The sequence below is a fragment of the Epinephelus fuscoguttatus genome, linkage group LG2 (assembly GCF_011397635.1).
Source record: "Epinephelus fuscoguttatus linkage group LG2, E.fuscoguttatus.final_Chr_v1".
NCBI classification, from domain to species: domain Eukaryota; kingdom Metazoa; phylum Chordata; class Actinopteri; order Perciformes; family Serranidae; genus Epinephelus; species Epinephelus fuscoguttatus.
In genome coordinates this window covers 14,923,106-14,948,915 of record NC_064753.1, presented here as the reverse complement: position 1 = coordinate 14,948,915, position 25,810 = coordinate 14,923,106, and the positions used below count along the sequence as shown (strand labels likewise).

Here is a 25,810-nt window from a genome sequence, read left to right as displayed (position 1 = left end):
CCATGATTAAGTTGTGATTTAGGAAAAATATATATAATGCTGATGCCAACATGTGCAGTTTCTTGATTTGATCCAATTCTGTATGATATATATAAAAACCAACTACTTCAGTATGACTGGTATGTGTTAAGTACTCTTTAAAATTGGAATACAATGGAATCAATGCATTTTTATTTTCTTAATTTAAATGTTTTCTTACTGAATATATGGTGCCCCAAGGTTAACAGCCTTGTGCTTCATTCTTCACGGATCCTTTGTTAACTCTACACTGTTCAACATGTCACTGTTAACATTCAGTAGTTGCTATGAGATGGTGTAAACAACAATAACTCACTTCAATACACTGTGAAAGAGGACGAGGAGTACCCAAACCAGTATCATCAACCCTGTTTCATTTTCTCAAAAAGGGATGACATATGAGGTTGTAATATGATTACAATATAATAAATAATAATATTTGATCACAATTGTTTTGTTATCTGGTGTATGGCTGGAAACATTGCATGTCACATCTTCATGGAAGGCAGCGAGAGTCAATACTTGCCATGATGGGCAGAGAAAAGGCTTCGTAAACACAAAATATAATTTAGGTTTAGTCATCAACACCATGAGTCAGAGACTTAGAAACACTGCAATGTGAAATTCTTCACATCATACTCTCTTAGTTTAAAGAAAACAGCCGGACTTTTCCAGTATTTCACCTCATTGACCCTATGAATGCATGGAGTGCTCCACCAACCAGCTTTACAACAGGAGCCATTGTACAAGTCTCCCTTCATGCATTTATCTGGCATCTCCTCTGCATTAGCAATGCAGAGCGCTCTTTACAGCTACAGAGGAGAAGCAAATTTGTATTCTGTAACACAAAACTCTGATGTCTCCCAACCAACAAATTAGCACTCACTGTGACTTCCAATGGGAGGGGGAAAAAAAAAAGAGCAAAACCTAAATGTTTCCTGATAGGTCCACTTGGGGATAGAGCAAAAGTGCAGCATTGGTTGAGCAGGTATGCAGTAAAACGTGAGACTTTTACAATGGCTACATCTGTTTCTGCAAAAACATATACTGTAGAGACATTTACACAGCGTGATGGGAAAATATGCAAACCGGTTCACAGAGAGCAGAATACTCTGGTCTTAATGCGACTGCACAGTAGGTTGACATCTATACTGTTGATGTTACTACCTGGAGAAATCTATGCTACTAAGAGATTTTACACAAGTTTTTAGAACAGTACACACAGGTTGGATGAGGATTTGCGCACTGCATTGCTTCTGTAATGTGGCGTTATGGAAAGCTCCCATCTTTTACAGTGATTAAGAATAGCAGGACTCCTCTTTTCTTAAGGTAAATGAGGTGGCCAAAGTCCTCCCACTAGCTCATCTTGTTTTTGTTGCACATGTTTTGTCAGCCGCGGCGACGCGGACATGCCCTCCTGCCCATCTTTTCCCCTTTCCTCCCTGAACAGGGAGTGAATCTTCATAAGGCCTACCATTGCTTCATCATTCACCACCAACGCTCAGCTGTGAGACACAGGAAAGCTACATAGGACTACATGAAGAACACAACACTTCAACTAATGCACAGTGCAAATAGGCTTCTCCCCCTCTCTTCCATCTCTCGAACCTCCAGAGATGGGCAGGCGTTGAGGAGAGGTGGGCTGGAGAGGGTTAACTCCGGACAGCACCCCTGCTGGCAGGCAGCCTTTCTTCTTTTAGTTTGTTTTTCATTTTTGGTCTTTCTGGGAATCTCCTGCCCTTGGGGAGGGGGAGGTGGTGTGGTTGAGGGGCAGAGGTGGAGGGGCTGGGGAGAGGATTCTACTTGTACAGGCTCATGGTCGGGCTCTGGTACATGCACATGTAGGCATCGCACAGCAGGCGTCGGGCCTGGCCCTGGATGCTCTTGGGATCCAGGGCGTGCAGCTCCTCTGGGGTCATTTTCAGGTAGGCCTCCACCTCCGGACAGGGAGACACCTGGGGGATGTTGAAACCATTCTGCCCTCCTGCAAAGCCACATGCACGATTATCAGAAACGTTATAAGCATTTGTAACAGCAAAGCAAGTAACATCATAATCACAACACATTCATGCTTAAAATGCTAGATGACTGGGACTTATTGCATCCAGTCAAATCAAACAGTGACCCAGATGTTACAAACAGATATGAATTTGAAACAGATTTCTAAATAGTTTTAAATGTAACAAATTCTTTCCAGCACTCATTGTTGTTTAATATGTTAATCACACAATTAAATGTTTTGGCCAAAGTAAAACAGCAATTAGGGGTAAAACTATTTGTCAATTTACCAAGTCCACAAAAAAACAATAATAATAGACAACTATTTTGATAACTGAGTAATTGTTTAAGTCATTTTTCATAAAAGAATGCTAAACTCTACCATTTGTAGTGAGTATATGCTACTTTTATCTGTCTTAATATGACAGAAAACCATAATCATCATCCTCCAACATATCAGATCAAACGATTAACTGATTAATTGTAGAAAAAAAAAAACAAAAACAAACAATGTGCAACTTCATTTAGAATGAAAATTATCTATAGTAGCAACCCCAATAGCAATTTTACCCAAGTCAGACTGGAGGTAAATTTACAGTAGCACTTATAAGAGGTGCTGTGGCAGTCATGTCTGATAATTAGTCAGACTGTATCTCAAAGTATAAAATATAATAGAATATGACAAACTATAACTTTGGTTCAAAATTCAAACAGTAATTGCTTGAGTGCGTGAACGTTTTCTGTGTAGTGATTAATTTGTTTCCCTCACTGTGTTTCTGAGGGCCGTTAATACCATCTGTGTCACTGCACGCTGAGAAATTCTTCCACCAATGTTACAAAAACAATTTCCTGTACATATCATGGCTCACAACTTCATTTCAAGGATTAATTTGATGTTGTAACAAACTGAGCATCTCCAGCCCTTGACACGCACCGTCACGGTCGGCCATGCTGTCGAAGAAGAGCCAGGCAGAATCTGCGCTGCCGTACTTGACGAAGGCCACGTAGTGACTGGTTTCGATGCACAGCACGGCGAACAGCTCCATCCTCTGGCGAGGGAAACTGCCCTGCCTCCCCGTACCTTCTTGCAGCTCCTGGGGGACAGACAGTTTGCCGTGCCGATGGGCTTTCCTCCTCGGGTGGAGGTGAACCTTAATGCGCACAAGCAGGTACACGCCATCAGACAGACTGTTACTGTTTCTGTGGCCTATTAAAGTTCAACAAAATATGTTTAACATGCTTCACATGACATATAGATTAAGAATTGCAGGAAATAAAAGCTTTGAAGTACATTTGAGGATTATACTGCCAGATGGGCAATTTAGATATAAATCCAACAATATTTCAGTAAATGCACTGAGTGCTGGCAAGTGAAATGAACGGACCATGTGTTACAATCTACTGTAGAAGCCACTCTTCTGCAACACAACTTCTGCACTCAGTATGATTCCTTTGGATGTGGCGCCACCAAATGGACGATCGTGACCCACACTTAGTCCACATCCACAACTTAGTTTTTGTTGAACTGGTGTTGCACTAATGCCCCCTGTTGTTTACCTGTGTATTGCACTTTTCACAGAACTGTTTAATCTTGCCAGCCGTGATATCCCCATCCTCATAACAGTCTCGACACTCGTAGAGAGCCAGGCCCCCGCAGATTCGACATTCCCTTGGAGCTGGATAATAAAAACACATATATTTATTCTGCTTGACATGCTGCACAAAGTTCTTTAGCAGGTTTAGAAACAAGAAAAAAGGTTCCTTCATCTCAACTGAGTAGCAGTGACAACTCAGTGGGATTTCATTACCAAGTGCCACACAGCGCTGAAAGACCATCGATCGGAAAAGAACACATCACTCTTACGCACTGGAAAAAATTATTAGCTACAACTCACTGTCTTCAAGGAGGTCTGTGATGTCTAACTCTAGTGAGGGGAAAATCTTGTTGAACATTTTGAAGTCCTTGCCAAAGCGGGGCATCTGGATGATAAGGCAGGAGGGAGCCTGCGGGTCAGGAAAAAACAGAGCAAGAGAAAACGTATGTGGTCATCGACAAAGCAGCGTGGACATATCAGCAAAGCTCTGTGCACACAGGAACTATAATCAGAACTGGATCTACGCAATGTACTTGATAATCAACATATAACAGACCTTAACAATTAAACCTGTAAAAGTGAGTAGAGATTACCATCGTGGTTTTTTGGGAAGTTGCTTTTTTTATTTAGGGTTATTAAAGGTAACAAAATGAGGATGAAATTGAAAGTGTAAGTTGCTTCACACTCAGAACATGTGACTGTACTCTATGTGTGATCCATGCTCCACATTTCTTCTTTGAATGAGATGTCTCATGATCAGCAGTGAAAGCTGCTTTTGATCTGGGAAGTGTCATTTTTAGGACAGGACATTTCATAGTTCTGTAATGTAGCCCCACATTTTATGAGCTGTGGGGTCAGTGGCGCTTGAGGGCTTGTAGAAAGACAAGACATAGAAATAGACAAGCTGTGTGAACCCTTTTCCCATTCTCCAGCATTCTCATTACTCCTCCCTCTAAATCACAGCTCTTACTATCGATCACTGGGCAATGACAGGTGACATTACATATGAACTCTTTGTTCCTTTCTTTCCTAAAAAGCATTTTGTTCTCATCATCAACATTGAAATAACCAGAGGACAGTTCTAATGGAGTCAACTTTGAATTAGAAAAAGTAACAATAACAAATGCATCGATGTGCCCTAATAAAAACTACAAATATATATTTTTAGTTACCAACTATTAACACAGGGGGGAGACATTTCTTTGTCCCCCAGTGGAGACACTGAAGTACCTCAGGTGTATTTTCAGAAATATGAAGGGGTGTACAATATATTTATCTTTTGTTTTAAAAAACTTAGACACCAAAGCCATCCAGAATTGAATAGTACATTGCACACTATGCTTATATTTTCTGAATTTGAATTTATCCAACACCTCACCCTCACATTTACATTCTCTGGGCTGTCTTTAGTTGGATAAAAAGGTACATTTTTGAATGGTTAATTACCCAAAATTACAAAGCAACCTTTAGCAGTCAAAGTATAACTTCAGTATAACAGTAACAGTATAATATGTGATTACAGCAGCATAAGGTATGAGACATATTTATATTTCTCACTCAAATTATTATGTCCTGATAATTTTAATAAACTCATCAAAATGAACACAATGTTATTATTACTTAAGTACAACTAAAAAGATCAGGTATAAAAATGTTAATAAATTTTAGCATGACAATTTTGTAGCACAACAAATTGTCAAAACAACTTGGCTGGTGTCTAAATTTTGGGTTGCATCATTTACGTTCAGATTAGGTTCAAAAAATTACAAGATGTGGTAATCCACCAGTTGGGAATGACTGTACCACATGATCATTAATAATAACAATCACACCACAATTTCAACATTCTTTCTACTCAACCTAAATTAATCTGTTAAAAAAAAGGGCTGAAACAAAATTAAACTCACCTCTGCAAACTTTAGGTCGCTGTTGATGAAGGACCACTCCAGGAGCTGCTGGATGGTGGGAACTCCAACTTTGTCCTTCTTGTCCATGAAGATCTGGTAAAAGTAACAGTCCTGGACCTTCTGTCCTGCTGACCTGAAAAATAACACAAAGTCTTGGTTCATTCATCTTTTTAAGTTTTATTCACATCCTCTGTTCTCAGGGGAAAAACATAACAACTGTACAACTGTAATCTGTGCATATATTAAAGCACCTACTCACTCCACACTCATGGATTACAATGAAAATACTTTCTTAAAAATCAAGATTGTGTTATTCTATTCTAAAAACTTTAACACTGCATGCCAATCTGTATGTAATTATAACAATTTCATACCCAAGAGTACCTTATGTTTAAGATACTGATCAAATCTGTTACTTAAAGTTCTACACTGTTTTCTTAAAAAATGTGTTTTTAAATAACATGAGGAATTTTCTAAGACTCAATAAGACTTTTAAGACTTTTCTATGAAATGTGAATAAAAATAAAAATAAATAGCTAAAATAATTGGGAATTTTTATTTTTCCTTTGAGAGCAGTTAAATGTCAAATTAAACAGCCTGTTGATCAAATCAGGCTGTTTAACTTGACATTTAACTGCCTGAGATATGATGAACACATTTTCTGTAACATCTGTATCCTGTCCCTGATAAACTGTGAAGACAGATTCAACACTGCTAAAGTATTCATTTCAAAGTTGGGTAAATGTTTCAGATTAGTCATTTTATATAATGTGGCTTTACAGCTCTGTCAGTCTGTCACTGCTTGGCTTTGGTATTAAAGCATTGTTTTTGTTGCTCATTATAGAATTACTTTCTTACAGTAGACCGAATTCTGATCATGTGAAGCGCACGGATCATTAAACATGACTACAAAGGGAGTTTTTCACAATGTGACGTACTGAAACTCCCACAGTTAAACCACTTTACCCACGCTGTCTGCCATTCAATCTGGAGTGTAAGCACTGCAGCAGAAGTGAAACTTTATGTGACTGTATAAATCTGCATACTGCACATTTAAGCAAGGTCTAGTATAACTGTGTGGTTTGGTAGTGATGTGTTTGGGACTATGTTTGCCGAGTCTGGTAAGCAGCAACAAGCAGGGACGTGTTCATTATGTCATGTCATACATGTTTTTGTGTGTGTGTGATAAGTAATAACTGCTCATTAAAATATTTCCACCATGTCTTTTGCTTTTAGCTAACTAAACATTACTAGAACAGGGTTTGACATTAACCATGTCCCGATGCACCGAGGCCACAGAAAGTCACCATATGGCAACAATGAAGCCTCTGTAGGTGGCCCCCTGTGGCTACCAAGTTTTATCAGGTCTCTTGAGAATGAGACTGTATGTCTCAAATAGATTACCCGTCTACATAAACGTAAAAAAAAAAATCCCATTCAGCGAGCCTTTGCCAAAGGAATGTTACAATTCCAAAAACATTCCTGCGCCTTTTAGGTCAACACTCCATAAAAACAGTGAACAGTACTCATCGCTGGTGTTTCAGTTTATCAAGTGACCCTGTAAACTGGTGACTCTTAGCCAAATGCATTGTGGTTGCTCATAGTGAAGGCAGCTACTGAAAACACCAACAGAACATGTCCTTGTAAAACCCTTCAATTTTACTTTAATCAATTTTAAATACATACTAATCTTTATTATGCATGCCAAATATTTACCTAAGCTATGATGAAAAACAATGGAAACACTGAGTTTAAAGTCACCAGTTAACACACAGTCACATGTTACACCAAAACATCTGCGGGCTTCTGATATGATGGGACTGCTGTAGTACAGGTTCACCTGGCCTACACAATCTGTTTACTTGATCAGTACAGAAGACCCAGAGGCACAAAAGGCAAACTATGGGAGAATAAAATGGTAACACAGCAGTTGGTAGTATGTATTATATGTTTTCTACTGCTTTTTATCTTCTTCATTTTCGAAGAAATGACTGACTCAGGCCTAATGCTGAGAGGGAGGGAGCGAGATAGAGATATGTTTACAAGTACTTGAGTTTTGAATTTAAATAGTTATATGTTTTCATTCAGTTAATGTCTTTTCATTTATTGAGGTGTCACAGTTAAGGAAGGCTGTGTTAAGCTGCATTAAATTGAAATTTCTGCACTGTTTTTGGGAAAGCTTACATTTGGTGGCCAAAGTACAAAAATGTACTTTGGCCACCAAATTCAGGGGCTTGGTCACATGGGGCCAGAGCGTCTATGCCTAGTTTATATCTATTTTGTGCCTTTATGCACTAAATGTAGGCAAAGAGGGTTTGTATTTTTGTCTTACATTCTTACCTTAGCTTGAGCAACGGGTCGACCCTCAGTATGTGATGGAAGAGGATATTGAGGAACTCCTCAGGATCTGCGGTACAAGATGTGCTTAAATGAGATGTGAGGTAATATTCCTGTTTAAATGTTGCCATCCAGTGCAGACACTGTAAAAACTGAAGAGTTGTATCTTATATATCTTAAAAAAAAGTTGGTTTTTTTTCATTTAATCAGCATAGCTGCTTATTTAATAATAATCACATCAAACTTTGGATTCTTAACACCAGTACAAAGAAGATGAAAGATCATTGTGATATAGTCAAACTCATGACAATGAGCAAAGTGAAAATTATGAGAAATGGTTGAAAGAACAATAATATATTCTCCTACCTTTTTCTTCAGAGGTAAACCCAGAGGCAGCTTCTACTTTCTCCAGGATCCTCCTTAGCTTCATCACCTTGGTGGCACAAACATACCCATGTCTGGAGGACAAAGAACCAGCAAGTTACAAGCTAGTTAAATAACCACTTTTGGCGATTTTAGCAACATTATTCCTGCTGGTGAAATTCTGCAATGATGCTACAATCATGGTTTGATGATTAAGTTAACAATTGCAGCCTATAATGTTCCGGATTCTGTTTTGTTTTATTTATCAAATTTAAATAATGTGCAAGCTCTTTTAAAAGCTCCAGGGAAACTTCAACAATCTAGTCTTGAACAGCTTTTTGTTTCCTGAGAGAAAAAAACAAAATCAAAAACACATCTCTAAAACAGGTGATTAGAACACTGAGTCCATACCTACAATCGAAGTCACAGGTCATAAGTACAGTATGCAAAAAACCACTCTGACTTACATGCGCAGGGGGTTGACTATCTCTGTACGCAACAGCTCTTGGGTCTCCCTGTAATACTCCACATCGGTCTTTGAGCGTGGTCTCAGCAGAACCGTGTCCAGTACAGAACTGAAGGAGAAAAGACTGCAGAGCAGAACAGACAACCAAGGCATTACAATGAATATCTATGTATCTTTTATCTAATCTATATGAGATAAATGATGATTTACCATGATCTGTGGCTCTATTTTTCCATTAAATCTAACTTTACTTGTAAGTGTTTCTTTAATTATTTCTGGAATGGTCAAATTTAAAGCTAAGATTCAAAACCTCAAACAAGTCGAAGCATCTTCAAAGCACAGGATCTCCTGTAGTTTGGTGAGGAAGTTTGGATTGGCTGCTCTGTTTAATGGCCCTTTGGCAGTGTTGGCAGAAACAACAGATGCACCACTATCCACCAGCCTGCTCACAGCAGGAATACCCCCTCCTGTTAGAGCCAGTGGGCAAAGTCTTAACAGTTTACTAATAAGCCTCTGCCTCTGGGCAAACACAGCACTGCTGGCTGAGGAAGCACCATATAGTCAATCAATATGACTGAAGTCCAGAGAAGTTCATTTACTGTTAGACTAACAGAGAACTGACCAGAAGAGGGTTGAATCCAGGTAGCAGGAGTTGTAGTGGCCCTGGATGCCTTTCTTTTTTCCCACCATGACATCCAGACCATCATTCTCTGTGCGTGGAGGCGTGTTCTCGTGTACTACCTCGCTTAGGTAACCCCCAAATGCTGTACAGACACACACACACACACACACACATATACACAGTACAAGTGTAAACAGAGCTTTTGGGGATATCAGTTAGTTTGGTGCCTTTGATCATCCCTACCGATGGAGTTGCACCGCTCTATGGGGTTGGAGGAGTGATGCAGGGACGGGAAGCGGGAGTCAGGCCGGCAGCACTTGAGCTTCACAAACAGGGCTTTTTTAGGTGGGCAGGTGAAGTACCGCGTACCTTTGAAGGTGCCGTCAGTGCAACCAGGGCACTCTTCCTCCTAAAAGAGAGGGTCAAGGTCACATCAGCCAATTACTGTCAGGTACTACCACTGTGTGCAGTAAAAAAGCTTTCATCTGTTCTGTGAGAGAAATGTTCCAGTTTACTCAGACACGTTTAAAGGAATAGTTTGACATTTTGAGAAATTTGTTTATTCATTATCTTTAAGGTGCAGTGACTTCCTCAAGTCTTGTCGTCACTATGAGGCTGCTAGGCAACCAGCAGAGTTCAGAAGGTCACTGCACCCATCCAAGAAATAATCTGACAGAAAACCCCGGGAAAACCCCCCAAAAAGCTGTCATTATTACACAGAGAATATTTCCCAGAATGTCAAACTATTACTTTAACAAAATGTTGCATGACTGAAACAAGCAATGTGGTGATAAACTCGGTTTCTACCTGAACAGTTAACACTCTACTGAGAGAAACATAATCAACATAGCCATACACAGTAAGTCCAATAACTTCCTATTCGGCTCATCAACCAGGGAGATGCAGCCAATATATTAATAATTTAACCAAGGAATATCTTTGTGGTCATCAGTCATTCAGAGTTAGTAGAAGCAACAGCAGTTGATGATCAGCTGATCTGAGCGCTGTAAATCACTTCATGTTCCTGCCTTAGTGTGAGCTCCAGAAATGTATTTTTGTAACCTGTCAATATATCACCTAAACACACTGACAAAGGACTGAAGATACAACAGTGCCTCCGTATCACAAGATAATGTGTAACATTTGAAAATAAATAATACATTTTTTCATGTTTTAACAGACCATCACTGATATTTGACTGCGTCATTTGTCCAATCAATATTATACAGTATGCCTGATTTTTTTCCCCCACTTACTAAACTCCTAAAAACTAAACCAAACTTTCAAATTCACATTGTTGTGTTGCCTCACCAGCTCTAGCCCAGCCAAAGGCTCCAGAAGGCCAGGGGGCAACCCCACCCAGCGGATGACACCACACAGAGGAGGGTTCTCCTTCACCTCCACCAGAGAGCCCACCTCCAGACCTGGCTGTCCTCGGGGAGGCGTCGAAGGCCGTGGTGAGGGAGGGGCAGCGGGTGATGACGGCTCGGGCTGCTCTCCCATCACCGATTGGACAGAGAGGGAGAGAGGCCCATGGCTCATGCTGTCAATGGGCCCAGTCTTACGGTTCAGGCTGAAGGGCAGAGAGTGAAACTTGTTGTCACTGGACAACGAGGCAGGGGGCGGGGCTCTGGAGGGCGGGGAGGACTGGTTGAAGTCAGGGGGCGTGTCAGTAAGTGACTTGGCGGGGTCCTCCCCAACTGCAGGAGAGAGAGCAGAAACCAAAACGTGATGTCCATTTTACAGTTAATTACACCAAAAAAAGACTACCATCACACCGAGCTGAAAATCCCTGATTGACTGACCTCTCTGTGAAAGTGTGTTGTAATGTGAGAACTTCAACTACTAGAGGTCAGCAAAAAAAATGATTTTCAGATGGTGTTAAGTCATGATTTAATAACACCATCTGAAGGAAGAACGGAGCCTGCATAACTGGAGGCATTTGGCTATAAAACTCTACTAAAATTCTCCTAAATCGCAAGAGTGAAGGTCTTTTAGTATTTTTACCTGAACAATCTCAGCGTCTTAGGGCATTTTCACAATTAGGTCAACTAGACTAGACTAGACTAGGCATGTTCCACTTGCAGATGAATCACTTGTCTGAATGACATCTTCAAAATGTATTCTTTGGTCATATTTTTCCGGTCAACAGACATGAAAAACAGGTGAGTATGCTACTTAACTGGCACACTGTGACCACTATTTGGTGACTTTCCCCTGAGATGTCTGAGAGTCATCACAAGTGACAAGAAGAAATTATTACTGAGATATAAGTACAAGCAAAGTCTCACAATTGTATTGGTATTTAAAAAGATGTTCACTGGTTACCCATGCTGGAGAATAGATTGTCTTCTTGCTATTTAAGTGAGAAGAAAATGCAAAAAAGGTATGTGTGATAGGGTACTGTTGAGTTTCGAGTGCTCTAAAATATTGATCCACGGCTCAAAGAGATACTTATGTGTTGATGATGCTGTTGATGATGAACTTCTTTAATTACTAAGGAACAAGCCACCCTCAAGACTCCTTCTGGGTTAAGAGTGAAAATGCCCTTTGTTGAGACGTGATGTGTGGCGTGCAGACTCCTCTTCCCATCTGATGGTGTTCTGTAATATGTTTCACTTTGCTTTTAAGATGACACACCCAAAAAACTGTGAGCACTTCATTCGATTTATGTGCAGTATCAGATTGGCAATTTTCAGAGATGACGTACTTGGAATCAACCTTCTTGGTTGCACAAGAGTATTCCATTTAAATCTGTGTTTGTGAAGGGGAGTGCCACTCCATCTAAGAATTCACAGAGAAGAACTCCTTGTGTATCATGACAGTTGAGTCAACACATGCGCACTCTTCGCTAAAGCTAAAAACTCTGTGATGTCACTGGGAATAAATATGTGCCACTGCTCTAAAAGTAAAAGGTTGTGGACAAGGCTTTAGATTTTTGTGCTTTGTCCCTGAAGCAAAAACTTAAAAGCACATGACTGGCTGGCTTTACACATCACCTTTTGCAGAAGTGCGAGGTTACTGCAACGATGCCCTGTTAGCCATCGTGACGTCAAAGATTACGCTTTTGCTTCTCCTTTGCTGTTGAAATCAAGGTGTGAAATTGCGCACTTTATATAAAACCTGTTAGTTGCAGTTCAGCGGCTGTGTACTGGCACTGGCACCGAGAACAGATGCTACACAACAACCTGGTCAACATTATGTAATAGATGTGGAATGTTTAAACATAGATGGCTATTCTAATATGTTGAAACAATACTGTAAACATGCCTTACAGATCAATCTTTACAATCTGATTTTTGATTGTGAGCAATCCAGCATCTCATGGCTCAAGAAAGTCATTACAACTTTAAATGTCACAACATCATACTTTTCTCTCTGCATTCTAACTTTCAGAAAGAGTGACGCAAGATAACACATACTGACCAAACTGTCATGAAGGACGACATGAATTCTTGAATAAAGTGGCAATCGCCTTTAAGCTTGCACATCCACACTTGAAGTCTTCCCTCACAGATAGTACAACAGGAAGTTGGAGTCTAGTCTGAAGAATCACCATAACCACAAAGAAAAATAACCCAAAATCTTGAAAGTGACCCTGAGGAAGATGAAAATGATTACACATTCACAGGATGAGTAAGCAGTTGTGAAAAACAGCACATCAGCCATTTATGACCGACCTCTCCTAATTCGTGCATTAGTATAGAAATACTTTTACAGTACAGGCACTCAAGTATTCTGTTTTGCCTTGGCAGGCCGCAATACCACAATCATTTTACAGTCCTCATTTTGATGGAGAGTAGTCCAAATTTTCAAGCTTGCAAATGTTAGCATTTGCCATGATACTGAGGTACATACCTTCTTGTGTATGTTGCTTTGATATCAGTTTTTTTGCTTTACATTTTGATGTCACGCTCTGATAAAATCTGCCTCCACCATCTTGACTACAGGATTGGATTTTTATGAACCTTGTCAAATTCTTCACATCTGACACTTGTTGGTGATGACACGGGCAATTTAATGTCTCTCTTAAAAAGAAAAAAATAAAACAAACCTTGTGTCCTGAAAATGAAAGTACAAAACCAATGTCACAATGTGCTGACTGAATCACTCAGTCCTGACACTAGAGGTGAAGGATTTTACTAATGCTTTGGCCTGCAAATAGCATTGCACAGAAATGTTCATGTCAAAACTGCCTCTGCAGCCAAAACAAGACAACAGCCAGTTAAGGAATAATTTGCAGCACTGAGCATCATTAAAAGCCTTAGGGTGACACCAATTACTCCATGCAGGTGAAATATCACACTAAAATGGTGATGAAGGACAAGACTAGTGGAAAGGTCTTCATAGCAAGCTCCTGCAACCAACTACTAATTGTTGTTTTTCTGTAAACCATGCTTGAGGCATACGTTTTATGTTATTTAATACAGGAATACAGTGATTAAGTTCATACTCTACATGGAACTCCATTTCTCCCACTTGTTAAAAAAGTAAAAAAAAAAAAGATTAATCATATAATTTTTTAATTTTTTGCTGATTTACTGTGACATTAGTCTCTTATAGCGATAGAGGTGCAATATCAGAGATACTTCAGGCAGATCCACTTTGACACTCTGAAGCATTTTAGAAATTGACAACAGCTGAGAGATGTGTATCAATGTGCAACCCCTCAGTTATTTTATATTACACACCTTGAAACACAAACAGCCAAAGCTCCTAAATCTCTTACATCACTGGTACATATGTTGTGAGCTCAATGTCAGCTACAGCTACATCTACAGTCTGTTTAAAATGCCCAGTTACACTGTGAAACATTCAAAAGTCTTTAATAGGAGCAAATAAAAACAGGATCAATAATCACTGCTTTTCTCTTGTATACATCTAAAACACATCTCATCTGTAAGCTACTGAAAAACTATTTCTGTTCACAGATCAGATCAATTGTGTTGGTGGTGTGTCTTATATTAGGCAGCGTGGTGAGGACGGTTGACTACCACTGTTTCAGCACCACAGCTCTGTTTAGGTGCCACTGAAATCATATTGGGAAGCTCACTTACTAAGTCAACTACTGGACCCATAATATGCAGGGAATATCTCATAGTTAAGAGACAGTATAGTATGTCACGATTATGAGACACTGTGCCTTGGAAATATACCTTACACTGGATAAGGAATACAATACAGCACAAGTGTTACTGTAAATAATAAACTATTAAGAATAAGTTTCAGTTTTAAGAACTTTGTACTTGTTCATTTTATGAGAAACCTTTAGTCAAAGGTAAAATTAATTCACAAAACTAGCTTGATCATTAAAAAATGATTATGTGTCGCATGTTTTTAGCAGGTGGGAATAACAGGTTCCTGTACACATCTTTAACAGTTGCTAAAACTATGTATCTTATGCTTCTTTTGGAGGACACTTATATTTCGAGCAGCCCACAGTGTCTTTCAGCACTGGGCTGGCCTCAGCAGGAGTGGAACACCTAATCTTGCCAGTGTAAGTAAACTCAAATTTTTCAGCACAGATAAAAGTATGCAGTAGTGTCATGGACTATTTCGTAGCGTGTTGTAAACAGGAGCTTGCCGGTAAGATGGTTGACGTCCCATGAGTACCCGTGTTTTACCTTCATCAATGTACCATGTGCTTTTGGATTTGGACTGGGCTGGGGGGTCAACAGAGCTGCCATTTAAAGTATAGTAAAATTCAGACTTGCTTCTACTGCCACACTGATGACCTAATCCTGTAAATAACACAAGTACATGAAAAAAAACACACAGAGTAAGCAAAATGTGTGTGTGTGTGTGTGTGTGTGTGTGTGTGTGTGTGTGTGTGTGTCTGAGAGCATGTTTCAGCTGCAGACCAGGTGAAAAATAAAAGATCAGAAATTCCTAGAAAAAAAAAAAAGGTAAATTAACAGCAACTGCAGACAATTTTCTAAATAAAAGAAACACAAAAAAGAAAGTAAAAGCAATCAGGGTAGTCACACATTCCATTCACCTCAAATCAATTCAGCTGTGATGGGAGTTTCTCATATTTTGTGTGGAAAAAAGTTAAGCATGCCCTCTGTCACTGTTGCCTTTGTAAAGGGACTTCCCACCAAAACTGCTTTATCAGTTGTTATTCTTATCTCTGCTTGCCTAAATCTGTTCGAGCTTCTTCAATTTTAGAGTTCTCTAAAACAAAGACTTCCTCTATCAGAAAACATCATTGGAGAGAGCATTAAATCAGGCAAATCTAAATTTGTGAAACAAGCAAAAATCCTCCGTAGTTTTATTGCTTTACATATTTGTAAAACCACAACTGGACAACTTTGATGGAATGCCCCTCTAAGAATTATAATCACACCAAGCAGTGGGTAAGTCAGTTAGGTTTGTATCGTATCAGCAGTGTAGTACCTTTGCTCTTTGGTTTGCTTTGGCCAGAGGACGACTTGTCACTGTTGGTGCCTCTGGGGGCAAAACTGTGCTTTTGCAGCCTTTGGTCCTGCATGGAATATTCTGTACAGCCCAAAAATACATCCACATTAGAGGCACAACACCCCTATCAGCCTACGTCAAACTGCCATGCACCAAATGTCTTCCTCAGCCCACTTGAAATATATGTAAATTTGCACTGACCCTCCACCATTCTCCTATACTGGTTTCAATTTGCCACTGCAATTCAAAAAACACATGATTGATAAACAAATTTGTATAGCCAATAAGAAGTTTAGACCCTGTTTTAGCTTCCTTAGCTCTACAAAAACATCCTTCTAATGTATGGCACTTTAACTTAAGATATGCTACAGTCAGTGAAGTAATAACCTGGCCTACGACTTTAAGGTTCCAGGCTTAAGATGTTGTATTTAACTGCAGGTGGACTATAACTTTGACCATATGTTTTCTTGCCTCTAACTTTGAATTAAGACTGAAAGTCACAAAGAACAGTTTGAGCTGTCTAGTGTCACATCATGCATGACAGTGACCACTGAATGACAACTTTTGTTTGATGGTAGTTTTGAGGGTAGCTCTGCTCAGTGACAGAACATACTTCTTGTAGCCTGTCTAGAGAGTGCAAAAGGATGGGCTTCAAAGTGACATTTGCAAAATAAAGAACCCCAGTCTTTAAGATTTTCTAGATACGAGTCTGAACAGTCAAGAGAGGCGGTAGTAGCACACATAAACAAATCAATATGCCAATGTTGAGAACAAAGAGCCTGAGTATCTCACTTGACTTTCAAAAAACAAGTGAGACATCAACACAAAAGGCTCTCTGTTCCTGCTGCAAGCAAAACACAAACTCAGAACGCTCCGAGGGAGCTCAGAGCTGGTCCAAGAGAGGTACAGCGGAATGTTTTGGGAAAACGACATATAGAAGGTTTTGAAAAAAGTAACAAATACATGGTGACTCACCTGGCATTACGTCACAGAAGGGGACAAGTCGAGTGTGCTCCAAACTGGCAAAATTACACAGCAACTTCCCATCAAACACACCATCCCAGTCCCCAATAGGATTGTCCTGAAAGAGTTGGAGACATAACAACCTTATAACCCTGCCAGCAGGCGTTCTTCATCTCTGTAAAATTGATCAGTTGCCACATGTACTTCTTCCCCTACTATCTTCTTGGTTATTAATTAGGTCTTTTGTCTTAGCGCTCTAAAAATGATGCTTAAGCTTGATCCTCTGTTTGTTATGATCCAAACTGCTCAGCTCATCTTCTCCACCAAAACAACAGATCTTCCGTCTCAAATTATTCCAGCTGAAAGCTCTACTTTCTCTGCAAGCACAACCACGTTATTCTTCTTCTTTGGTTTGGAATCCAGGACTCTGCTCCGGCGGGATAATCTAAGATAAGCGTGAGGCCAGTGCCACCAGCTAGAGAAGGCAGGGCGAGGCTGGACGCAGAGTGAGGCAGAGCAGTGGGCTCTCCTCAGCTGCCTGCTGGCCCCTTGCCATGCTGTTGGGTCATACAGCACTAAGTCTTTACCTCACTCCCCGCGTGACTGCCTTGCCTTTGTGTGGGTGGCTCAGATGCACTGAGTGGGCTGCTGCTGCTGCTGCTGTTGGTGCTGCTGCTGCTAACGATCAGCAGTCAAATGCCTCAGTTATGTGTTTCAATCTCTCTATGACTACAATACCTCTCCCGCCTGACAACAGTAGCCATAGATACGAGCTACTGTGATCCCAGGCAACACGGCATGTTCCCTCAACATACAGAAAAAAAAGAAAACCAAAATACGGGCAAGTCATTAGAGAAAACACTGAGACACTTACTCTCGTAGTTTGACTCTGTGCGCTGAAGCTGATATGTGTAACTTTCTACATGTTGCCACCTCTACTGAGGCAAAGACACTTCAAATGAACCAACTCCAGCAAAGATGGCAGAGCATCCTCATCTCGCTTCATTATAAACTACTCCCTTCATGTCACACTGACCAGGTAAGACATTTTGAAAATTTGATGACATTAAACAGAAACAGTATAGAATGATGTAGATTTTACAACATGTGAGTAAGTTTCCCTTCTGGTATGACAGTTCTGGTTTGAACACACTTTACTTCCATTTTCAGCCCATGAATTTATCCAAAGCAATGACACTGAATAGCAGATCACAGAGAGACAGTCAGTACGTTTACATGCAGCTTGAGAAAATCGAATTATTGGCTTAGTCCAACTGAAACCGGACTTTTAAATGCATGTTAACAGCTTAGTCCGACTGAAATTGGACTATCCGTAGCTTGACTAACACACCTAGATAATTCGATTGAAAAATGAACTATTGCTGCATGTATCAGCTTAGTCTGACTGGAGTCAGACTCGGCGTACTGCACATGCACCACTTTTTCTTTGGCGGGCTTTCACCCGGGGGAAGAAGGAGATGACGTAGCAGCAGTGCAGTAACTCCTGGAAAAACTAACAAACAGCATGGCGGCCGAGAAGCAGAAAACGCACTTCTGGACGGACAAAGAAATTACATTCATGCTCCGACAGCTAAAGGAGTAAACATTTTTATGTTCCTACCAGTTTATGGATGGTAGGAAAACACGAAACTTATTTATTTAAAAAAGTTTCTGAACAAAAACTGGAACTAGTTCAATACGCTCTATATTAAAAAGGACACAGTGCCGCCTATCGAGGCGGAGTCAGACGTACTTCGTAGACGATGCAGAAATTCGATTTTCTCTTCCGCATGTATACACAGACAAGACAAGAAGTCCGACTTGGCTGATTAGCCGAGCTATGAGCTTAACTAGACTACTGCGTGCATGTAAACGTACTGAATGTCTACATTTAGCTGTCTGAATTTTAAAATGCTACACTGAACAAAAATATAAACGCAACACTTTTGTTTTTGCTCCCATTTTTCATGAGCTGAACTCAAAGACCTAAAACATTTTCTATATACACAAAAGACCATTTCCTCACAAATATTGTTCACAAATCTGTCTAAATCTGTGTTAGTGAGCACTTCTCCTTTGCCGAGATAATCCATCCCACCTCACAGGTGTGGCATATCAAGATGCTGATTAGACAGCATGATTATTGCACAGGTGTGCCTTAGGCTGGCCACAATAAAAGGCCACTCTGAAATGTTCAGTTTTATCACACAGCACAATGCCACAGATGTTGCAAGTTTTGAGGGAGCGTGCAATTGGCATGCTGACTGCAGGAATGTCCACCAGAGTTGCTGAATGATGATTGAATGTTCATTTCTCTACCATAAGCTGTCTCCAAAGGCGTTTCAGACAATTTGACAGTACATCCAACTGGCCTCACAACCGCAGACCACATGTAACCACACCAGCCCAGGACCTCCACATCCAGCAATGTTCAAGATCGTCTGAGACCAGCCACCCGGACAGCTGCTGCAACAATCGGTTTGCATAACCAAAGAATTTCTGCACAAACTGTCAGAAACCGTCTCAGGGAAGCTCATCTTCATGTTCGTCGTCCTCATCGGGGTCTCGACCTGACTGCAGTTCGTCGTCGTAACTGACTTGAGTGGGCAAATGCTCACATTCGATGGCGTCTGGCACGTTGGAGAGGTGTTCTCTTCATGGATGAATCCCGGTTTTCACTGTTCAGGGCAGATGGCAGACAGCATGTGTGGTCGTTGTGTGGGTGAGCGGTTTGCTGCTGTCAACATCGTGGATCGAGTGGCCCATGGTGGCAGTGGGGTTATGGTATGGGCAGGCGTATGTTATGGACAACGAACACAGATGCATTTTATTGATGGCATTTTGAATGTACAGAGATACCGTGACGAGATCCTGAGGCCCATTGTTGTGCCATTCATCCACGACCATCACCTCATGTTGCAGCATGATAATGCACAGCCCCATGTTGCAAGGATCTGTACACAATTCCTGGAAGCTGAAAACATCCCAGTTCTTGCATGGCCAGCATACTCACCAGACATGTCACCCATTGAGCATGTTTGGGATGCTCTGGATCGGCGTTTACGACAGCGTGTTCCAGTTCCTGCCAATATCCAGCAACTTCGCACAGCCATTGAAGAGGAGTGGACCAACATTCCACAGGCCACAATCAACAACCTGATCAACTCTATGCGAAGGAGATGTGTTGCACTGCGTGAGGCAAATGGTGGTCACACCAGATACTGACTGGTTTTCGACCCCCCCAGATCCCCCCAATAAAGCAAAACTGCACATTTCAGAGTGGCCTTTTATTGTGGCCAGCCTAAGGCACACCTGTGCAATATTCATGCTGTCTAATCAGCATCTTGATATGCCACACCTGTGAGGTGCGATGGATTATCTCGGCAAAGGAGAAGTGCTCACTAACACAGATTTAGACAGATTTGTGAACAATATTTGTGAGAAATGGTCTTTTGTGTATACAGAAAATGTTTTAGATCTTTGAGTTCAGCTCATGAAAAATGGGAGCAAAAACAAAAGTGTTGCGTTTATATTTTTGTTCAGTGTATTTTCATGTGAAAGCGTTTTGCGTCCACATTAGCGTTTTCAGGTTAATGTGAGCAGCTAAATCTTTTCTTTTCAATGAGCATTCATTACCCAGCTGCTGCACTGATAAAATAATTGATTTATACTGTAAACATCATCTGATAAAATCAATATAAGTCCAGGTTAATGACAACAGCGCTACTGTGTATTCGGCTATACTGGCATTTAAAACAAACGACAGGACAAAGTTAAAGGTGAATAGTTGTCTTAACTTTCCTGTCATACAGCCCCAGGCCTTCACGCTCCATTTAACCCATACACACTGAAACACCAAGCTGTTTAAAGAGTTATACACTATGGCAGCAGTTTCGAAGAAGCTCAGTTTTAATCTGGACAGTGCGCTGAAACGGAGAGAAAAAGATATGACTATGTAAATGACATAAACTTGTGATGTTCTAACTATAAGAAACTACTTATTTGAACTTTTAAAGTTGTGTAAAATTAGGATTTGCTAAAAAAGATGCCTTATATGCCAGGGACCAGCATTGAACTGCATTAAAAAAAAAAAAAAAAAAAAAGTTGGACATTTTGGGCAATCACTTTTCACTTTGTTGCTTCCTGTAAGGCTCACTAATTAACACGTATCTTGTATGTTGCAGACTGTTTCTTGGCTAGGACAAGTTGCTAGGCAAGCAGCAGAGATTCCACAAAGTTACTGATTCCTACCAAAAACAGTCCAACACATAACCCCCAGAAAACAACGATTTTTTTTTGTTTTTTACACATATATTAAACAAACAGGAAAGTGATACAGCATGCTTCCCAAAATGTTGAACTCTTCTATTGAGGTAAATGAGTCATTTTGTTTGGAAGAAAAAGGCTGTAGACTTCATTTCATTTGACTGACAGCAGCAGGAGTCTTAGACTTTGTATGTGTCTATTATTTTCTTTATCAATCAACCTGTTGATTATTTTTGGACATGCAGTTATGGATATTTAGAGAGAGCCTTACTTACCATGTCAACTCCCACATAGTAGCCCAGGCTTTCATTGCCTGGCAGCAGGTCACAAAAAATAATGGTGCCTCTCTCTGGCCCGTCTCTGGTCTGCACCAGAACCCTGGAGTTGATCTCCAGTGGAGGGACGTCCTGGTCATCTTCCACCAGATTGACGTGGTCCACCTCAAGCTCACCCAAGGCTTCGTCATCATCATCCTCCCAGAGTTCAAGTTTGTCAAGGGCCACAAACACACCACACTCATCCTCACAGCGAAAGAGTTGGCGGCCCTGGTAGGAGCCCTCTGTGAAGCCCTGGCCCCGGCCCTCCTCCTGGGAGACGGAAGCAAAGGAAGGATGATGAGACAAGTGCAGAGACTGAGACAGAACAGGAGTAAGAGGGATGAGCAGCTTATTGTCATAAAAAGTAGGGCAGGTAGCAGGGCTGCTTGCTCAGCATTTTTCAGTGAGGGGAAGTCAACATCATAGAGCTGTGAGAGCATATGATCGATTACTGCAGCAGGAGTATGACTTGACTTACAGCGATGATAAATGCATTGAAAAAGTTCTAGCACAGATACTGGATGTTCTTGCAAACAACACTGTAACATATTCTGCTTCTTTTCTCACATACAGGCTTTAGACATAAATCAGAGTCATCTCTATATGGTGAGGGCCTTAAAATCAGAATTGTATCTGAGGCATATCTGTAAACTATGAGGCCTTTATGTTGACCTACAGTCTGAATGCTTGCGCTCCATCAGCCCACCCAAGAAGACTCCAGCTGGATTCTGCACTAGGATAACACCAACATTGTGCTGCAATAAGCAACCCTTTGTATGTTGTTACTTAGTGTACATATGTTATAGAATGAATGGCATGGCATGAAATAATCACATTTAGTGTTGAGATTAAAGGAATAGTTGACATAAAAAGTAAAATGTTGCCATTATCTGCTCGCCCTTATGTCAGTCTGAACTTTGAAACAGCTTCGTTTCAGCCTTCCCTAACACAACATTTGTGGCCAGTCTCTATCTTTGAAGCTTGAGAATGTCACAATGGTATTAAACCTAAACTAGATTTGCTGATCATAACCTACAAAATTTGAGGCAAAACAACTAGAAGTCCAACATGTTTTCCACAAGTCAAAACAAATGTGACGCACAAGGTGCCGAGATGTGACCGAGATGTAAATAGTCACCAGAAATACAATAGACAGCAAAAACTCTGATTTGTTTTTGGGGTCTACTTTGCAACTTCCACATATGCATAAAGTTGTATCAACTTTCCAAAACCATACAAGTGCAAGCTCACAAGGCACACATCAAGACATTTTTCATTCGTGTGCACAACCTGGATAAATAACTCGCTGTTGTCATTACATTTTCCCTATGTTACGTATGCAGACACTAAAATCCATTGAGCTTAAAATAGCAGACTCACGCTTCAGCAAATGATGGTGTTGCTCACAAATGTACATACTAGTGTCTGTCTTATTTACTAGGAACAGAAGGACAAGCATGTCATTGCATTGCAGTCGCCATGAGCACTTTCGCCAATGAAGGCTATGGGTAGCAGAAACGGCTGAACGTCTGTTTTAACAAATAAAGACAGTAAGGAGGGCGTGTTGTCATTTACTGGACTATAGGCCTGCTGCAACTTTAAGCATGAGACATAATTTCAAAAATGCTTGGGTCAAACAACTGGTTTCAGCACACTTTCAAGAACGAGTTTGTGGCTGCTTCTTTTGTCTCAAGTAAGACTGAAAGGAATTTGCACAAGACACTCTGACATTCATGCAACCTGTGTTGTAACTGGTTTTAAATGTAGATAGTGGGGACATATTTGTTTTTGACAGCTGGTTTGCAATGATTAGACTCCCGCCATTGAAACCTGTTTCCTATCAAAATGTATTTAAAGACACAGTGGTGTCCGGTTGCAATTCTGCTTTTGGTTTCACATCTGTACCTATTTGTTTTCAAGCTGTGATTCTGGTGAAAATTACAATCAATTTTGTTGTGACTGTTTTTCTTTTTGTCATTTTATTACAAGAGAAACCTAAATCTCTTCAACCGTTAATTTCCAGACATTTTAAGAGGAAAATTTGTCACATTTGTACTGTGCAACTTGAACAATATCTCTCACAGTGAAATTCATTTTTTTACTCAATACCTTCCCCCCAAAAAGACAAGAGTCCTTACCAGCAGCTCCACTCCAAACCAGATTCCAGAGAGAGCTCTGTCAGGAAGCAGCGAGCCCTTGAATCGGACAACACCAGGCAGAGGTTCATCCCCTGAGCGCAGCTGGACGCGCACCTTCGAACCACAGTCAATATCACGGACACGCTCCAGCCGTGACTTGTTGCAGAGAAGGGCATACCGCTCCTCACAGTTGGTAATGGGAAACAGCAGCTCAGCCAGCTTCTCGTCCAGCTCCAGGACATCCCGCTCGTCCAGGCTCAGCACCACGTTGGTCTGGTCCAGGATGCGGAGACTTTTTTTGCCCTTGCATGGGGGCAGTGTTCGCCCCAGGCTGTTGCGCTCCTGGCAGGCCTGACCGAGACTTCCACGGGGGATCCTCAGGGTCTTCTGGGGTGGCTTCTCCACTGTACATTCCTTTATGACCATGTAGAAGCGCCAGTCCTCCCTGAAGCCCCCGCTGGGCTTCTCCTGGCTCCACAGGGCAGAGCTCATGGCTGCATGCTAGGCAGGAGGTCCAACATCAAGGCAAGCTTGACCTGTGATCTATAGTAAAGAAATAACAAATAAACACTTTTTTAAGTACACACAGAGAGGAACACACAAAAAACTGGAATTGTGGGGGAAAGCTTGTTTAATAAATGAAAACACAATACTCCACAGACTGAATAATGATGACCTCACTAGAGATACAAAAAAAGAGCTTGAAATCTGCAAGGCAACTTTGTCTTGATTAGCTGATGACTGCACTTAAATAAACAGATCTCTGACCCAGGTTGCTTGTTGTGGTTTGTTGTGAGAAATCTAATAGCTCATGATGGTCTCAGTTGTGTACTCTCCCTCTCTACTGCCCAGTCATTCCTGTGCAGTGCCACTGATTTTCAGCAGGACCTTGTGTGAAATTACTCATTCCTACTGATTTAAATATACTTAACAATAGATGGTGAGCAGACAGTTGACTTATTCTGACACCCAGGGCAAGACTCAGATACCAGACAATTGGATTTCCCCTGATGACACCTCAGATATGATGATCAGCCACCCGGCACAGTCAAAAGCACACTACATCCGTCATTTGTTTAGGCATGCTTAAAAGTCAAGCCAGTATTACTTACTTGGTTATTATATTGTTGTTTTGAAATATGATGTAACGTCATCGTATAAATGTATTGCCATTAAAACAATAGCATTATGGCTAACGCCGCACAGGGCTAAGAAACAACACAGGTAGCAAACTGAAAGCAATTCACCATGAGATGGGTTAGCACTGACCTGCTTTGATGTGTATACAGCGTTTTCGTTAGGGTGACAACCAGAAAGTTGTTTACAATTTTGTCTATATTGGTGTCAGCATCACTGACAGCAATATCATGACTCGTTTTCCCTGACAACCAGAGCAGCAGTGTGTCATCACCAGGCAAAAGCTGTCAGTCACAGGCCCTTTAAGAGAGGGAAGTAGCTAACGTACCGTCAGCTAAAAAGCACCTTATAGTCACTTGCATTCAATGCTAACGACATGGACACCTTACCTGTGTTACGCGTCTGTTCAGTTACAGGCTACAGATGGCTGTCATTTCAATTGTCCATCTCAATTAGATACAGGCCTCCGAAAACAGCAACAAGCTAGAATCCTCCCGTAATAACCTCTGATTAGCTAAATGGCTAGCTAATGCTAGCGCCCTAACCAGCTAAGTATCACGCTGAAGTTAGCCCAGCGAGCTGAGTGACAGCGAGCCGGCTGGCAGAGGACTGCCACCCTCTACAGTATGCTATCAGCATTTAGATACATTTGCTCTCCATGGGAAATACATGAAATAATACAGTGTAACGCTACAGCTATGAGATATATTATTTACAGGAGACGACCTCACGAAACTTAATGTATGACGTCAAGCCCTCCCTGACAGGCATTGGTCATTCGCTTAGTGTTCAAGCGCTGATTGGCTGTTTGTTGTGTTTGTAACCAAGTCCCACTCAGTGGGGTTTTCCCATGAATGGCAGAAGACATAGTTAGGTTGAAGTGTAGCTTTCAGGGCAGATGATCTCTAGTCAGGCAGTGATAGAAGAATTATTTAGATCTGGAGTATTTAGTTACATAAAAGAAGCGACAATACATTATACGCTCAATATGCAGAATTCGTCCCTTTCAGCGTGTTACACATTATATAATATGTTATGTTACATATTATTGGATTATTATTAACGATGCATTCATATGTATGAAGCATTTCAGTGTTGCAGCTGGTTGAAGTAGGCTAGTTTACCAATGCTACACACTATAATAGACCTCATAAACGGCTGGGGGGTGTCATATTTTCTAAGATCATCATATGTTTTAAATTAATATTTCAATCTGAAAGTTGTAGGTGCAGCTACCAAATAAACATAGTACAATAAAACGCACAA

At 40.9% G+C, this 25,810-nt stretch overlaps 1 protein-coding gene across 4 annotated transcripts; it reads right to left on the bottom strand.

Annotated features, from left to right (window-relative positions):
- Window positions 1–25,294, bottom strand: cylda (cylindromatosis (turban tumor syndrome), a). 4 transcript variants are annotated; one of them, XM_049597863.1, is made up of 18 exons: window positions 24,934–25,294; window positions 24,677–24,844; window positions 23,408–23,950; window positions 21,228–21,539; window positions 16,699–16,804; window positions 15,703–15,804; window positions 14,931–15,047; window positions 10,618–11,006; window positions 9,550–9,715; window positions 9,307–9,448; window positions 8,686–8,808; window positions 8,222–8,313; window positions 7,859–7,925; window positions 5,519–5,651; window positions 3,912–4,020; window positions 3,574–3,692; window positions 2,951–3,167; window positions 1–2,002 (listed from the first exon to the last, which is right to left on the bottom strand). In XM_049597863.1, the coding sequence occupies exons 3-18, from the start codon at window positions 23,897–23,899 to the stop codon at window positions 1,818–1,820; spliced, it is 2,871 nt and encodes a 956-aa protein (XP_049453820.1). In that variant the 5' UTR covers window positions 23,900–23,950; window positions 24,677–24,844; window positions 24,934–25,294; the 3' UTR covers window positions 1–1,817. The 4 variants fall into 4 exon arrangements, with proteins under 4 accessions (XP_049453820.1, XP_049453815.1, XP_049453828.1 ...); XM_049597858.1 differs by lacking the exon at window positions 24,677–24,844; XM_049597871.1 differs by lacking the exons at window positions 14,931–15,047; window positions 24,677–24,844.
- Window positions 25,295–25,810: the final 516 nt, after the last annotated feature.

What these genes read in the sequence shown, in the direction of transcription:
- cylda (XM_049597863.1), bottom strand. Translation starts at nt 23,899, where the DNA reads ATGAGCTCTGCCCTGTGGAGCCAGGAGAAGCCCAGCGGGGGCTTCAGG. An exon ending in CACATGGTACATTGATGAAG is followed by an intron (nt 11,007 to 14,930) that starts GTAAAACACGGG and finishes TCTCTCCTGCAG; the next exon opens with TTGGGGAGGACCCCGCCAAG. An exon ending in CAGCATGGCCGACCGTGACG is followed by an intron (nt 2,003 to 2,950) that starts GTGCGTGTCAAG and finishes GTGGCTTTGCAG; the next exon opens with GAGGGCAGAATGGTTTCAAC.